General features: G+C 37.1%; 1 protein-coding gene across 1 annotated transcript; it reads right to left on the bottom strand.

Moving 5' to 3' along the window:
• Positions 1 to 5,330: 5,330 nt before the first annotated feature.
• Positions 5,331 to 12,591, bottom strand: LOC144350783 (uncharacterized). Its single transcript, XM_085493308.1, has 9 exons — positions 12,462 to 12,591; positions 9,090 to 9,211; positions 8,524 to 8,658; positions 8,279 to 8,405; positions 7,954 to 8,066; positions 7,708 to 7,849; positions 7,313 to 7,497; positions 6,468 to 6,639; positions 5,331 to 5,974 (listed from the first exon to the last, which is right to left on the bottom strand). The coding sequence occupies exons 1-9, from the start codon at positions 12,589 to 12,591 to the stop codon at positions 5,829 to 5,831; spliced, it is 1,272 nt and encodes a 423-aa protein (XP_085349434.1). The 3' UTR covers positions 5,331 to 5,828.
• Positions 12,592 to 17,804: the final 5,213 nt, after the last annotated feature.

Here is a 17,804-nt window from a genome sequence, read left to right as displayed (position 1 = left end):
TTGCCTGAAAGTGAAACACACGACAATTTGAAATAATAATCCTGTATCATATATTTACTTATTGGTATGCTGAAGTGCGCATGGTTATTTAATGTTGGTAGTGATGACATGTGTCACTGCAGATTGTTAATTGACAGAAAAATAAAATGATTTTTCATTCTATTTACAATTTACTATTCATAGTATGTTCGCTGTTCGCTGCCCTTTGCACATTTTAGCACGTGGCATATTCAATATGGCAGCCTTCTGCATAAAAGTCTGGATATACTGCTTAAACTTCGCTTATTAACCATGTAAATTCATTTCAATGTCACCAAAAATGAGACACATTCGTCTCTGCGGAAACCTCCACTTGGTACAAAATATAACTGCCATACATTGTTATTCGTAAATTAATACCGCGGCCATTCACCGATCATAGGAGCGAAATCGACGCAAAATGTCTAGACTAATATGAAGAAATGCGAATATCCCACAAAATAACAGGAAGATAGGTAACCAGTCTAGATATCACCCTGACCCATAAACTGATCCACGCCATTTACGAAGTCGCGGTATTGTAAATTCATCTAGGAAACAGAATACATAGCAGTATTGTTGCAACTAATCTTGGTACGCTATATGCTTTGAAAATGATAGAAGGTGCGCAAATTGAATACGAATCATTTGTGTGCAGTAAACAGTTGGGAAAGCCGAGTCGTAAGAACTGACCACAACTGAGCGTTGATTGCAACTGAAAAGCGTCGGGGCGTGTACAGTCTGGAGCGAAGTGGCGCAATCAGCCATTCACACAGAGCAGAATATCCAACAAAACAATCCACATTAACGAGTAGAGGGCTACTATATTTATGCAATATCATGCTACATACCTTCTTAGACTTAAAGTGACCTTAGCATGCGTGCATGGCGGCTATATAATCATCATATCTTCTTATCTAATGTTATCCGAGCAAATAAAGACACCTGTATATTCACAATTGTAATCACTAAACATCTGTTATTATTAATTCAATTTCTCACCTGACTACCTGTAAACCTAGCATTTGTATCTTGGGATAAATAAAGAATGTTGGTATTTATTATAGTCTAGAAGCTAAACTGTGAAAAATGTCATATATTAAATATGTTGATTATTTGTCTGTTTTTAAAATTGAAAACATTTATGAATGATTATAGTCAAAACTTACTGTAATAATTGGAAAGAAAAATCTCCATATCATAATTGCTAAAACTCAATTCTATCATTTAAGATACTCAAAATATAAAATAAAACGGGAAACTGTAGAAGACAATAATGATCTTTACAAAAATATGCAAATAAGAAACAATTGCAGCTATTATGATAATGCAGATCATTGCCTATGCTTTTGATTTGTTTGTTTTTTAAATAATTATCTATAATTTAAAATTACGTCATTATTATATTTGACTTTAAACTAATAAGAAGCAACCAACAATTTTAATGTCGAGCGCTACGAATCCGAACATGTTAGATAATGACTCTCACACTAGCTGTTTGATAAAACAATTGCATATGGTTTGACATTGTTCGTCCCATGGCAATTATTTTCTGTAAGCTTTGTTGGTGAGGCATTTGTACATTAGCTCTGTCATATGTTTTAGATGCTTCCACTGGGTATTAAAAAGCGAGATTATTTTTGTTTATCCCTTGCATGTTTGTAGATGGGAATTGCTACATGATTACATGTTAATAATAACATTATATGAAGTACTTCGAATGTTTATTTGTTTTGTATTAGATCTATGGTAACGTGTTGCATATAATAGGAAAATTAAAAGTAAGTACCATATATCAACGATGCAATTTTAAATGGAATTGAGCTAATGTAACAATCTATTTTGATATAGTTATAACTACTCTAGACTGACTTTTTCTAATGATTCAAGCTTGTTGAATTAGACATTCGTCTAACTAAGTTATTACGTGTTTTCGTTTTGTGAAGATACTTGTCTCATAAACTGTGGAGATACTTGTCTCATAAACTGATGAAAGTTATTTTATATGTGTCTCTTTGATATGGACAAATGATCACCTTTCTGTCCTGAATCTGTTGATACCAATTGTCTTTCTGTGTCTCATTTAGGGTAAATAATTCATCTAAAGTTACATAATATTACTTATATATTTTGTATATATTTTTCGTTTTTAGTTTGGATATACATTTAATGATGTTCGGTATCCAACCCGATCTTAGTTTTGTCTAAGGTCCTATGATACTTACAGTGTCACAATACACTGTTTACTTTCTGTTCATGAGTAATAACGATATTCAAGTCAAATTCTACATATGTATTGCAACCAATAACAATCTACCTCTTCTGCATATTTATAACTGCATATTCGACGACCTAAAAAGCTAAACTTTCATGTATGTTGCTGAAACTGTAGTTATTTACTGTATCTTGACATTCACTATTAATAATAGTTTTTATAAAGCACCCATTATCTATTCCAATAATGCCGTAATTCACAGAAACTGCTCATTTAAGGTTAGAGTTGAAAACGAGCGTGCATGACAAGACCTGGTTCTGCTGATTTGTTACTTACACTGATTTGCTAAGTGTTGATTTGTACTGCAACGAAGAGATCCACCATGTTTATAGACCCGAATTAAATGGAATAAATAAGTTGGTATTAATCCCTCAAATTTGTAGGATATTGAATTGAAATATTGACTTTGTTTGAGTAAACATAGACTATATAACGTGAATTGATTGGTTATATCGACAGACATATCTACATTGACCCAAGTAAACTGAATTTTATTCAGTTCAGAGTGAAATAACAGTACTCATATGGAAGTTGAGCAGAGAACCTCGCTCAATATTGATATATATGAAAAACTTCAAAGAAGAGTATTCGAGGGTGTGTCGCTCGTATGTAAACTTTCGATAAAATAGATATAGATTGTTAGGCTGATGCATGTGTCGACGTGTGAGAAGTATGAACGTGAATTTGGCTAAGTGGCATTCTATTCTATTCTATTCTATTCTAAAAATTGTTTACTTATTCCAATGTCCTCAAGGGATTTACTGACCGTAGAAAGATAGCTGTTTTTTATAAGAACTATTAAAGAAAAGCGATGATAATATGTGTTAAATATTGGACCTGAATAGTAAAGGAGCAGTAATGAACTATCCAGTGAGCGCAACATTAAAAATTGTGCGACAATATCTTACTTTGAGAACCGCGATATATAAATGTGATACAGGGACCTTCTTGTGAGGGTTACCATGGCGGAGATTAGCAGTACACAACTGTACACTACACGAGACCATGGCTAGGATCATTATCTTGCGCATTTTTGCTGGAAGTGAGGTACACATCAATTAGAAAAAAATGCTACATTAAAAGCATATTATCAGTTTACCTTGACTTTCGCAATATTATATCTTTCATGTTTATGTTCACTTGTTTGTGGACGCTCATATGCCAATTACACATAGTATTACAGTTTGAGTTGGGTACATAAATCATAATACATTTCTACTTTAATAGTGTGTGTTAAAATTATGTTCAATCTTACACACCACGTACTATTAAACGTGCATTACGTATTATGCTACTTACCTATCTAAATGCAAAGCGAATGTACTGCTGGCAATTATATATTCTTCACTATCGTAGAGTCAAGCGTCATATAACCTTATCAGTTATATTTTCAGAGTAAATACATACACCTGTATGTTCACATTTGAAATCATCAAATTCCCGAAGATAAAAATTTTACTGTGATATGAACTGTGTGTGGATGGTGTATGGAAAAGTCTATGCAATTTGTTGTTTGCGCGATTTTATTTTCTTGTTTTCACTGTTTAAACCTGCCCAATATATGAGGATCAATTTATATTCTATTCCCTTAATCATATCAGATTCGTTTCAGAAGAAGAATTCATTATGAGATTTCAACTTCTTTTTGTCATTTTTGCCAGCCAATGGAAATTTATTTGGCCATCGCATCAAAATTACACCTTGACAGAATTTCCATTAGAAACCTGTATTCACTGTCCACAAAATCAAATACTGTCGCGTGATCTGATGCATTGTTATGGTAAATGGAACTAGAGATCCCGTGCTGTGACGCGTTTCCATAAGGTGCGTGTTTTTGTTGGTTAAGCAACGGTTAGGGTAATTATTTGCTCAAAACATGTATCTTCAATACGATTCCCTGCGAGGGCGACATGTGGACTTTGCTGATAAGCAGTACCGTTTGATTATTCTAGTACCTTCCGTGTAGTAACGCATATAGTCCGGGACAGCCACCGTTCGTGGCATTATAAATTGCGATATATATGAGGCTCACATAGTCATACTAGTGTTAGTCAAAAACAGATTTGATAAATTTTGTGATTTTGGCGATTTAGTAATATATGAAAGTGTGTGATGTTTTCTAATCACCACAATAGACAGGCAATGCTTTTGGTTAAGAATCAGGCGCTTAAGTAATATTTGTGAGATATGTCTAAGTTATAACTTCATTAACGTAGGTAGATAATTGTGTATGCACTGTGCATGCTTGCCCTCGTTGCCATGTATTGCTCAAGCGTGACTGTGTGTACGCGGAGGGGAAGGGGCACTACCGAAGTTACGAACCACGGTTTCAAGCAGTTGATATCTATTGCTTTATTCCACTGACAGTAAACATATATCGATCCCGTCTCGACACCAAGCCACAATCCCGCCTTTCCTTAATGTTAACCTTTAACAAGTATTAAACAATCTGTGTCAGTGAGCATTGTTTCTAGTTCTGCTCTTTAACTTTAAATAGCAACTTAATAATAGATCATCACACTATTCAAAGCTATTCATGTGTAGGTGCTGTTAATATGATTGTTATTTGATATGTACGTTAGGTTTGTTGAATGTATGTTCACTTCAAATGATCTGGCTAGGTGTAGTGGGACAGTTACACATGTGATTTCAGAAGCATTGCTTTCAAGACACAACTATACCTAACTTCATTTCTTCTGTAAATTTGCTTTTGTTTAGCACTACAGTTACAATGAACATTGTTGTGTGTCTAGATTATATGTGTTTGAGCATCTGTGGTACGTGTGTTATGTCATCTCGGAAGTAAAATGATTTAGAGAACAATAATTTGGAGTTCCTTACCACAATAAGATAATCTTCACTGAACTCAATTTATGTGTGATAACACTATTGATCTATTTTAAACATGGTCTGCTTTGTTTTAACCTTTTTTCAACATATGTATTACATTTTTCTCTTTCCTTGCGCGATTATTTTCCTTAGTACATTCATTAATAACTATTGGATACCATTGATTGTCATACCAGGAAGGCAAACATTGATTGGTGAATAATTTATATCTCATTATTCATTTAACGCTCGTAAGTGGAAATAACAACCAACCCAAACAATATGCAGATTAATAGTCATCAACGAAAATTTACAAAACTAATGACGAACATTCGACATCACGTACATGGTCAAATTTCAAGTAAAATATATGTGGTTTCCATGGATACATGTCAAGCTTCCTGTAACCTTTAAAAATGCATGACCTTATTACCACTAGGATGTTATCGATAATGATCAATATATTTTTCACATTTTAATTATACCTCATCCTTCCAGTTTTTGTGAAGAATTATTTATTTTACAAATATCAACGATGTGAATATATGCACCAGCTCATTCGAGTATTCGAGCTAGCTAATTAGCAAGCCAATTAATTCGCACGAAATATAATAGTTAAATCCAATAATAGAAAACTAAGTTGTAACTTTTGTTTCATCTAGGATTATTTATTAGACATTATTATAGATGTATAATTTATTTAATTTTATGCGCCGGGTTCAACATAGAGAAAGTTGTTAGGAGAACCCATTACATCCGAAACAACATCCTTTGTGGATAGTTCAGTAAGTCTTGCTTTCACTTCTTCTGGTGTTCTTGAATGATCTTCCTCCAAGACGAGAGCAGCGGCACCTGAAATAGACCAACTTATTGTCAGTGATTGGTTTACTCTTTTCGCGGCGGCGACCTGAAAACTGATTTTCATCTCCACATTTAGTTTTGAATCGGTTTTTCGGTGAAGACGTCAAGGCAGCACATATACCGTGTCAATGAATCCGTTAACTATGGTATCGCAGATTTTACATTGATTTGCATAAATATATTTATCAATCATTATAATTATTCAATTAATCAATCAAGTGTGTACTTCGATGTACTAGTCAATGTATCCCATAACTAAATTCATTACTTCATCTACCTCGAAACGTGACATGTGAAATTAGAATCTATTAAGCATGTGTGTCATCTCGTTCACATACTAATTACATTCGATTACTTTAATATTAACGAATATATATATATATATATATATATATAAGATGCCGACATAGGGTGACCAGCTCTCCGGCAATTAAAATGTCGTCCTTGATTAGATGTGGATATACTGTATATTCAAGTATCGTACCTGCAACATGTGGTGTCGCCATTGAAGTTCCAGACATTATAGCTTCGTCGTCATCTGAGAGGTGACCAGCACTTACAATATCAACACCAGGTGCGAAGATACTGACACAGGAACCATAGCTCGAGAAGTAAGCCCTGATGTCATTATCATCTGTTGCTGCAACTGTATACGTCTGGAATTAAATATGTATGTTAAATGTTTAAACAACAACATAAAATTACATGTGTGTAAGTTACTCCACTTATTCTGTGTCTTCATCCATGGAACTTCAGTTTGCATGAGTGGACTCATGTACTATTTATGAAATCAAAAATATCTGTATTAAATTGCTAACACTTTCTAGACACTGTGTCTTCTTTGATCCAGTACTCTCAATTCAACATAATCAAGTGATAACCTGGATCATTATGTCCATCTGCATGTTTTGCGAATTTTATATTCTGTCACTGTTTATATCGTATTAACCCATATTCCAATTTTCGCATAAATAGGCTGATGAAACTTTACGAAAAATGTAAACCATTACCCAGACTATCGTTTTTTTTTTGTTTTTTGTTTTTTATGAGCCCCTTCCCCCATTCTGAATAATATTCAAAAAATTGTGGGGAAGAATTACAGGAAAAGTTACAGAATATATATATATATATATATATATATATATATATATATATATATATATATATATATATATATATATATATATATATATATATATATATATATATATTTACATCGTTACGAAAATGTGGATCAAAACTAGATAAAAGAAAAAAACAACTTTTCACAGTAGTTCTATCCAATCATTTTTGACCTCCAGGCTTTCTAATGGTTAATTCCTCACTTACATCTTCTGCTCCTGCTGGTGAGTACAGGCACGCATCGTTGTCACCGTTACCAGCAGCACCGACCACGGTGAAACCTCCAGAGTTCACTCTTGCTACTGCGTCATCTAACGCCTGACTTCGAGGGTATCCCAACGACATGGACAAAACAGCTGGTCTTATCCCTTCAGCAAGAACCCAATCCATACCTGTAGGTTAATTACAAATTCAAAGCAAAACAGCTCAGAGTGACATCACATTTGCTCAATGTACGTTATATAAATGATTGTTCCCTGATTGAAGATGACAAAATAAATACAATCGGATTATTGTCTTTATCCTTTTAATATTTATCTGAGATTTCTTAATTTCAGCAGCACTGCTATTATACGCAGTGATGGCCAGTCATCAGTACTCACCTGCGATAACCCAATCAATTGGTCCAATACCAAGACAATTGACAACACGGCTGCCGTAAACGTTGCTCAGTTTTGCGACACCGTATTCAGTACCTGATGTTGTACCTGCGCAGTGAGTGCCATGGCCATGACAGTCATCAGACTATAGAAGAAATGTACACGTTGAGTTTTGGGGGTGTGGATTAATAGAAATTGCGAAAACTGTTCAAATTCATAAATAAATGTACATTCCAATAAAGTAATTACCTCGAAGTCGTCATCAACAGCGTCATAACCATACGCTGCACGCCGACCAAAGTCATTGTGTGTTTGTCGTATTCCGGTGTCCAGCACATAAACTGATACGCCCTCACCGCTATCTGAAAATTACAATTCAAAAACTTACCTATGATGCAAACGAAAATAATTAAATTGATATTGATTAGGTCTCCATTTTCAAGTATAGTTTGGTATACGTGCAATACTACTTTGGGCGGTCACTTCAGTCATCTTAAAGGGCAGTGGTCGTCACGCCGCGCATGTGCGACATATGTGCTGTGGGACCAGCGACATTGGGAAAAGGCATACTTACATTTTGGATTATATCGGTCATCAAGTCCAGTCCTAGCGTCAACTCTATCCAATCCCCAACTAGCTACTTCCGTAATACCACCAATAACGATCTCTTCTACATACTTAACCTCGTCTAATTGCATGACCTGTAGTGGAAAACATACATATGCCATTAGTGACATTAGCCAGGATTGAATAAAATGACATGCTGGTTCAAGTTTATTGTGTATGATTCAATATAAAGTACCCCACAGGTTGCATTACCTTTATTACAGCACGTTTATTCATCGTCGCCGAAAATCCAGACATAACATGTGAGAAACGTTTCCCAATTTCTACGTCATAGTTCTTCTGTAGACTTTCGACGAGGGTGTCACGAGCCGTAGAACTAAAGCCATCCTGCAAGGAGTAAATGGGAAGAAAAAAAATACATGATATATACAATGTGTGAGGAATAATTTATTGAAATGAAATTTATTGAAGTTGGTGTTGATATAACATCATTTTGACAGTTCGTTGAACCTATTTGCAGGAAGGTGTAAACTTTGCGAATTCGCAGTATTGACCTTGTCGACGAGACATGCGCTATTTTTTCAGGCGTTAGCGGGGTCTGATACCATTCGGCTGGCGAGGGAGCCACTCACGCCTACATGTTAGGCTACAAGTCAGTGCTGATACACATTTAACACACAGTTTATGTTATCCTGCCCAAAACCTCGTAAGATGAAAAAAAACATCGCTCTTAAATTAATTTGTCTAATTCGACTTTTACAATATATTACTGAAGTTTACAGTCGGGTAATCGTGTAAATCACTATTCACTATCCTACCTTGAGAACGACGATATATTGATGTGGTACGACGACTCCTATGTGCGGGTTACTAAGACTAGCAGTATATGCCTGCACTGCAAACAGGACCAGTACTAGAACTACGGGCAGGTGCATTATAGCTGCAAATACATAATAATTGTAAACGTATTCATTTGTATTACGTGTATTAGCAGATTGGAGTTTAGTACTATGAGTATCCAGTACATGTTGCAGTGCAACACACGCTGAGAGTCATGGTTTTTGCAATATGTCAAAAGCTGGACGAGTAGCTCAACATGTATAAGATCAGAGCAACTGTCCTGTGTCCTCAAATATTGTGCCCTTACCTTCTTTGATATAATGTCAGCTCTATGTGCTTATATGAAGCTGATGCACACTATTGAGTATATCATACGATCTTGTGACCAAATAATGACACCTGTATATTCACAGTTGTCATCATTGAACTTCAAAGGTCATTATGGTTGCAATACAAATTGAAAATATGGAGGGAGCGTTATTTCTATGGAAAATAAACCTGCACGAGGATAGTGTACATTTCATCTCAAAAGGGATTGGGATTATGATTTATGTGTGGATAATTTATTTATGTATTGTGTTTGTTAAACTATTACACTTATTTGATTGATATGACCATATATAAATCTGATTGATAATTTCTAGTTTTTATACCACAACATTTGAAGTTCTTACAGGAGAAATACCGAAGTAGGCGTATTACGCTGAATTTCTGAACAAAGAGAAAAGCATACATACGTGATAATATATACATTTATTTCTCTTTTTCCCACAGTTATAAGATTAAAGACGATGATATGCTCATTATTTGATCTTTATATTAGCTATAGAGGAAAACATTATCAGACAACAACAACAACAACAATACTTCTTCCAGAAACTTACGTGCTACGTGCTATGTCTTTTGACAACAGCGTTATTATCATTGTATATAGTATACCATCTGCCTCTGAAGATGTTTCTAATATGACTCCCCGTGGGATGCTGGCATGTGTATTGTGCTGATAAGCAATAATGTGTATCTCAATAACCTGATCGTATCACAGTAAATATTACAACAACGTCATTGAAAGCTTGTCTTTCAACTCAAGATAGGTTATACCAGTGTCAAACCAGTGATATGTTTCTATATTTATATGCAACCTTATCCACCGCGTTATTTGTAAAGTTTTACAAAAAATAATCTAATTCGTCATAATAGCTGAACTGGAAACTGACATTGTCTTTCATATTTCCTTTATGTCGCCTGAGAAAATATATTTCTGCGTGTGTGAATCTGAAACCTACATATTCTTGGTATGGTATAATGGTATAAAATGCGCTAGAGTCTTGCTATATCAAATATCTTTCCGTGTCCTCGTGTCAAAAAAGAAGGTGCGATTGATAAGAAAGGTGTGGTGTCACTAAAGCTTGCGAACACTCGTGGAATCTATCAGACGTTTTGATTTATATCAATGTTCTACATTCAGAACTCTCAAAGAGGCACTATGTAAAAACCCCATAGCTATAGTATCTGATCAGCTTATCTATTTTAATTTGATTCACTTTATGATATTTTTAAGTATGTTTTAATGTCATGGGTTCAATGTATACATTTGTTGTATGTCTGATGATGTCATGCCTTCTGAACTGCGGATGTACCGCATTTGGTACCATATATGGAGTGCCCAAACTGAAAAATGTATATGATGTGCGGGATGTCAACTGTCAAGGTATCAGTATACTGATTTGATCATAAAAGTTGATGTTTCAAAACTGTATGTTAAAATAAGTTGTGTAATGACAGTATATCAATAAACCATACCAGTATCGAGTATTTATCTCAAAGAAGAGCGCATTTACTGTTCTACAATGTTATTACCATTTATTTATAATGTAATGTGCGAGTGTTAAAGGTGTTTTTTTTTATCAATCTTGTTTCTAATACCCCATGGGTATGTATTTTTGTAAAGTTTACATTTAGAGCTACACATCCCTACCAAACTACAAGCTCAGTGACCACCCAATACAGATTTGAATATTATTCTTCGCAGTTTTGTGATTGTTAATGTGAACGTTATTTGAATTACGATCATAGAGTTAAGAAAACATAGAGGTACAATAAAGATCACGCTCATATTCTAGAAACCACATCCAAATTATATCTTGATGTTCAATTAGCAGAACTATGTGTTAAGGGCAACATAATAGTTATTCAAACTTTGCAGACGTACACCATTACCACCACTGAATAGGGAGATATCAGGGTTTATTTTTGTACTGGAGAACATGTGCACTTTGTGCCTGAGTTAACATTATAAACGCCAACCATTTGAGTTGTACATTCATGTCTACTTCTCACACAGAGATATAGATGGTGATGATTTTGTGTCTATATTGGACTAGTAAGAGTGGTATAAGAGATACAGACATGGTATGCTATCAGATAGACAGGGTTTAGGTGGCACATTTGATTGCGGTTGATAGGTGACTATTGGTCTAGTTAGTGTGGGGATGACTGATAAATGACAGGGACATGGTGGGTTATCAGGCAGGTAACTGAGGTTGAGATTGTGAGGTAAATACACGGTGGGTCTTCCCGGATAAATGTTTCATAGCTCTCACATTATGTTTTTATAGATGCAGGTGTTTTACTACGAGAGAGAACCCCACTTCTTACCCTGGATGAGGTCAAAAGTAAATTCTTATGCAAATTAGATAATTAATATGCACAGATTTTAATGTAAAACTAATAAGGTCTGTACATTGTTCTATAACATCTAGTACTAAGTTTCATTGAAATGTGATGATTAGCACTTAAGATATCAGATGAAAAGCTGAAAATTGACTAATTATGCAAATTAGGTGATTAATATGCAAATATTCAGCTAAAAATATTAGGCATGTGCATTGTCTTATGACATCTATGCACCGAGTTTCATTGAAATGTGATTAATACTTGAGATATCAATGGATAGACGAAAATTGAGAAATCATTATACAAATTAGGTAATTAATATGCATGAATTTTTATCCAAAACTAACCAAATCCGTGCATTATTCTAGAGCATATATGTACCAAGTTTCATAAAAATCCCATGGGTGGTTCTTTAGATACGAGTGGAACAATCAAGAAACAGGGACAAATTAGCTAATTATCATGCAAATTGGCCGATTACATAGTAATCTGAGGTTAACACTGCTGGGACGACCACACCTGTCTACTACCTACATATCATGTTTTCACAATCGTAGTTTATACTTAACACCTGACCATGGGGTTCATTTGCCTCACCCTGTTGCCAGTCTTTTGTTCAACGTTATGTTTTAATTATCACCCTCATACTTATAATAATCCTCTTTCTACATTACACATCCAGTCCTTTGTTTCATTGCCATGCTTTGTTATTAAGTACACATTCCATAACCTGCATTCTTGGTAACCAATCATATTTTGTATATTCCATAATCCTCCCATCCCCAACCAATCAATTCCCTGCATCTTGGTTATTTAACCACTAGACCAAGCATTCACTCATCAGTCATATCACACTTGCTTCATTGCTTGCTGTCGAACGATTTTTTCTCACAAACTTTGAAAGTTGACCATCTTCAATCATCATGCCAGCACAGAAGAAACGTGGAAGACCAACTCGATCCAAGAAAACTCCTGCACGGTTTTCTCAAGACCAACAGCCACCTCCTACTTCGAACAAAAAACAACGTACAGCCACGAAAACTAGTAACCAACGCGCCGACAAAAACTCAACACCAAACGCCGCAACTATTACTAGTCCGCTACAAATCGACTTGCTGTCACCAGCCTCCACAACAAACCAACAACAAGCTGATAACCAATTCACATTGACGCAACCAGCTACCCAGCAAACATACGATCTTTTCAATCAACCACAACTCATTGCAGCAAACCAACAAATTATCGGTCTATCTTCAAACCAACCAGTTGCTCAACAACAACACAGTTACGCACAGTACAACCAACCAGCTGTACAACCCACGCTATTGGCACAACAAGCACACGCTACAGGACAAGTCAGCAACATTGCTCCACCGGCACCATCGAAAGTTCCTGCAGTCGTCCCTCCAATGCACCTACAACTGCCGTACGTCGATCCATCAACGCTCAATGGTCTCCGAGACTCGCCATTCGCGGTAAGTTCATAGATTTATCCGAATTCCACCCAGACAACATTCTTCCAAAAGTCTGGGCACCCCTCAATACGCACCTATCAGTAGACAGCGACAACCCTAACCCAGGCTTGACACTTACAACCCAACCAAAGCGTAAATCAATCAAAGACTTTGAAACATGGCTTGATTGTTTTTCGACCTATGCAGCGTATGTGTCTTACTACTTTCCTGATCAAACCGTACCTCTCTTCAATTATCAACGCTTCATCGCAAGAAAAGCAAAACGATTCGAACCAGCTGCATGGATCGCCTACGATAGAGCTTTTCATCTAAACGCCTCAAGATTTCACGGCCAAATAAATTGGAGTTACGTTAATAACGAGCTTGACTACGAATGCTTTCAGAACTCTAGTCACTTAATCCGTCAGAAATGCTTCACTTGCGGCAAACATGGTCACCAACAAAAAGATTGCTTCAAAAACAAACAGCGTTCTAATCCCTACACATGGACCAGCGGACATGCTCCTAACACGCATGCCCGACAAACCAGTCAACAACAACAAACTTGCAGAGATTATAATAGAGGGTGCTGTTCCGACCCATGTCAAAATGGCCGCCTACATCAATGTAGCATTTGTTATTCCGGGAATCACGTTGCGCAATTCCATCAAAACCAAGATAACCAGTTTTCTCGTGGCGCAATCAACTCAACAAACCAACAAGGACCTACACCACAGCCATTTCGCGGGAATGATAAAACCTATTAAATTTGTGGATTCCCTTTTTCCTACGACATCGCTCAATCAAGAGGTTTTTGCACACGAACTTCATAATCATCCTAATAAACAATTCACGGCGTCCGTTATTTTAGACATTTCCAGAGGTGCAGACTTGGGTTTTTCAGGAAGCCAACATGCTCGTTCAACAAAAAACGCAAAGTCAGCCTACACGAATCCACAAATCATTACAGACTCCATCATTAAGGAAATTGGTGCAGGACACGCGGTAGGTCCATTTATTTAACCTCCTTTTCCCAACTTCGTTGTCAACTTCTTGGGGTTGCGACCAAAGTAAAATGGGGGTCATCGAATTATAATGGACTTATCTCAACCAATTTCTGACAGCGTCAATGACAACATTTGCAAAGAGGATTTCTCGCTCCACTACACGACAGTTGACGATGCCGTTAGCATGATCAATCAATTTGGATCCGCTACCCAGCTTGCTAAAGTTGACATACAACACGCATTTCGCTTGTGTCCTGTCAGACGTGAAGATTGGCATCTCCTAGGTTACAAGTGGAATGGATACTATTTCTTCGATCATGTCTTACCATTCGGACTTAGGTCAGCACCCTTTCTCTTCAACCAGATTGCTGAGGCAATCAATTGGATCGTTTGCAATCGATCTCACAACAATAACATTCTCCATTACTTAGACGATTACCTCATCGCAGGACCACCTGATTCTGACATTTGCAATAACAGTTTACAATGTTATCTGTCTGTAAAGATCTTGGCGTTCCCATTGCACCAGAAAAACTTGAGGGTCCTTCAACAATACTCACATTCCTAGGAATTGAATTAGACACCACTAAAATGGTACTCCGTTTGCCAGACGGCAAGTTACGTGAAATTACAGAAACTTTGGAAAAATGGTCCTTGATAACATCATGCACAAAACGCGAACTACTGTCATTAATTGGCATACTTAGCTTTGCCTGCAAATGCATTCCTGCAGGTCGGACATTCCTGCGTCGCATGATCAATCTCTCAACTACCGTAAATACGCTCCAGCAACATTTGACATTAACTAAGCCTTTCCACCTTGATCTACAGTAGTGGCGGGACTTCCTGCCAACGTGGAATGGTTCAGCCCATTTCGTTCAATCAAAATGGACTCCCTCACCCAAAATGGAATTATATACCGATGCATCATCTACGCTTGGGTGTGGAGGCTATTTTAACGGCGAGTGGTTCTCGCTGCCATGGTCCTCCATTCCATCCAGCACCAAGCCCGACCTTTCCATTGCATGGAAAGAACTACTCCCAATCTTCCTCGCTTGTTCAATTTGGGGGGAGTTTGTGGCATGGAAAGAGGGTCCTATTTCACTGTGACAACGAAAGTATTGTCAACATTTGGCGTAAAGGATCCTCGCATTGTCCTCTCATCATGGCTCTCGTTCGAGCTATTTTCTTCAAAGCTGCCAAAGCAAATTTTCATGTCATGGTCACCCACATCAGTGGAATTAATAACATTGCCGATTCTTTATCCCGATTGCAGCTACAGAGATTCCGTTCATTGGCACCACAAGCAACAAAATACCCAGTCAACACAAGGGACTACATCAAGCAACTCCAACATCTGCTGCCATAGGTAACCTCGAAGAAAAAGCCAAATACTACGCCTATCACTCTCTGGCCGTCTCGACACGGCGAACATATGCTGCAGGTCAGTCTCGGTATTTCAAGTTTTGTCTCGCTCATGACATTCCGAGTCTACCTATCACTCAACACTCTGCAACATTATTCGTTACATATCTTGCATCGACTGGGCTAGTCTACAACACCATAAAACTGTACCTGACTGCCACCCTCGACATGCACATCGAAGCAGGACATGTCAATGATATATCTAACTGGAACACTCTACACCGCACCTTACAAGGAATCAAGCGACATCACAGCATGCCTACTCGCCAACGAATTCCTGTTACTATTGGTATACTTCGGAAACTGAAAAACGCCCTCCGTGCATCTCATTCTCTTCACCCTATCGACCAACTTATGTGGTCAGCATTCACCATCGCGTTTTTCGGCTTTCTTAGAGTAAGCGAATTCACTGCCTCTTCCCCAACATATTACAACACAGCTACAACCCTACTCCATGCAGATATACACATCGATGACAATCTCTGTGGGCTCAATGTTCACATAAACGCATCAAAGACTGATCTTTTTCGGCAGGGTCAAACCATTGTCATCACTGCTTCTGATTCATCTTTATGTGCAGTACGTGCGTATCACCGTTATTCTGCAAACACCTCTCACTTGCGACAAAGTCCTGCATTTCAATTCACCAACGGTGACTACCTAACCCGCCAGAAGCTTACACATGTGTTGCAAATTCACCTCGTTCAGGGTGGTGTACCTAATATCACCCAATTCACCAGCCATAGTTTTCGAAGCAGAGCTGCCACCACTGCTGCAGCTGCAGGAATTCCGGATTGGATAATCAAATGCCTTGGACGATGGAAGAGTGATGCCTACCAAACCTACATTAAGACGCCAATGAAAACTCTTTGCAAAGTACCCGGAATCATGGTACAACATTACTTGAACAATTGAACTATCAAAGTATTTTTTTTTTTTTTTTCTGGCTTTGTGCAACGTTTTACTCGCATTCGTAATTCACTTTATTATGTTATTCATTAATTTTAAAAAAGCATTTAATTTGACTGTGTGCATGGTTTTACTCACATTCGTAATTCACTTTACTATTTATGTCATTCATTAATTTTTAAAAAAAGCATTTAACTTGACTTTGTGCATCGTTTTACTCGGATTCGTAATTCTTTATTATTTATGCATTTGCTGAGCACATGCCTTACACTTTTGCAATATCGTCGCATTTAAACCACTTTTGCTCTTGTCATAATTTGATTTTTATTCTTATTTTGTTTTGGGTAGCCTCCATGCTACCACCTCATCAAAGCAAATTAAATCTTGCTTGCATGACTTGCATTTCCTAACACAATCATGCTCGTTGTTCTCTATGCGTAATTTGGGGGCTGTCACTGCAGCATACACAGCCTTGCTTGGGTACCACGGTGTTCTTGCCACAGTGTTAGTCTAAATTGTGACTCGTACTGTGGCAACAACTCTTACAACGCCTACTTGTGAGGTTGCCGTAGTGACCACTCAGGTACCACGTTGTTCATGTCATGATGTAATTCAAATCTGCGAATTGCATCATGGGGTCAGCCGCTATGACGCCTGCACGTGAGGGTGTGATGCTCCCCCCATACCTGCCTACCGGCATCCTTGTCTCTGTGTCATTTATTTTGGTCTCACCCCACTTGATTTAACTACTGTAGTCCCATCAGTGTTAATTAGGTGTTTAATATACATAGATTTAAACCAAAACCGAGTAAAATCTACATTAGCCCAGAGCATCTATTCATCCAGTTTCATCAAAAATCAACACATGGTTCTTGACATATCAGTGGAACAGACGAACACAGACACACAAACAGATGCACTAACTGGAAAAAACATCCACTCTGTGTTTTGCACACAGGAGTCAAAAGCAAAGGTGTCAACCTTCGTTCTGTATATCATGAGAAGCTTTGATCCATTATGTTATTGAACAATAATTAGTTATTTAGATTCTTTGTTTCAACTGATAATTGCCATAGCAACGAAAGCCAGTTTACCCCAGTTGATGTTCTTTGGTCCAATTTTGGAGTGTAATCAAAACACAGGAAAGGACATGTGATTGTGGCTTTGTTACTGCATCTCAGGCATTTTTTGTTTTTGTTGTGGCAGAAAAAATAATGCTGCA

The sequence above is a fragment of the Saccoglossus kowalevskii genome, chromosome 18 (genome assembly GCF_978046115.1).
Source record: "Saccoglossus kowalevskii chromosome 18, keSacKowa6.1, whole genome shotgun sequence".
NCBI classification, from domain to species: Eukaryota; Metazoa; Hemichordata; class Enteropneusta; family Harrimaniidae; genus Saccoglossus; species Saccoglossus kowalevskii.
The sequence above is the reverse complement of the archived record's forward strand: the minus strand, read 5'-3'. Positions and strand labels throughout refer to the sequence as shown.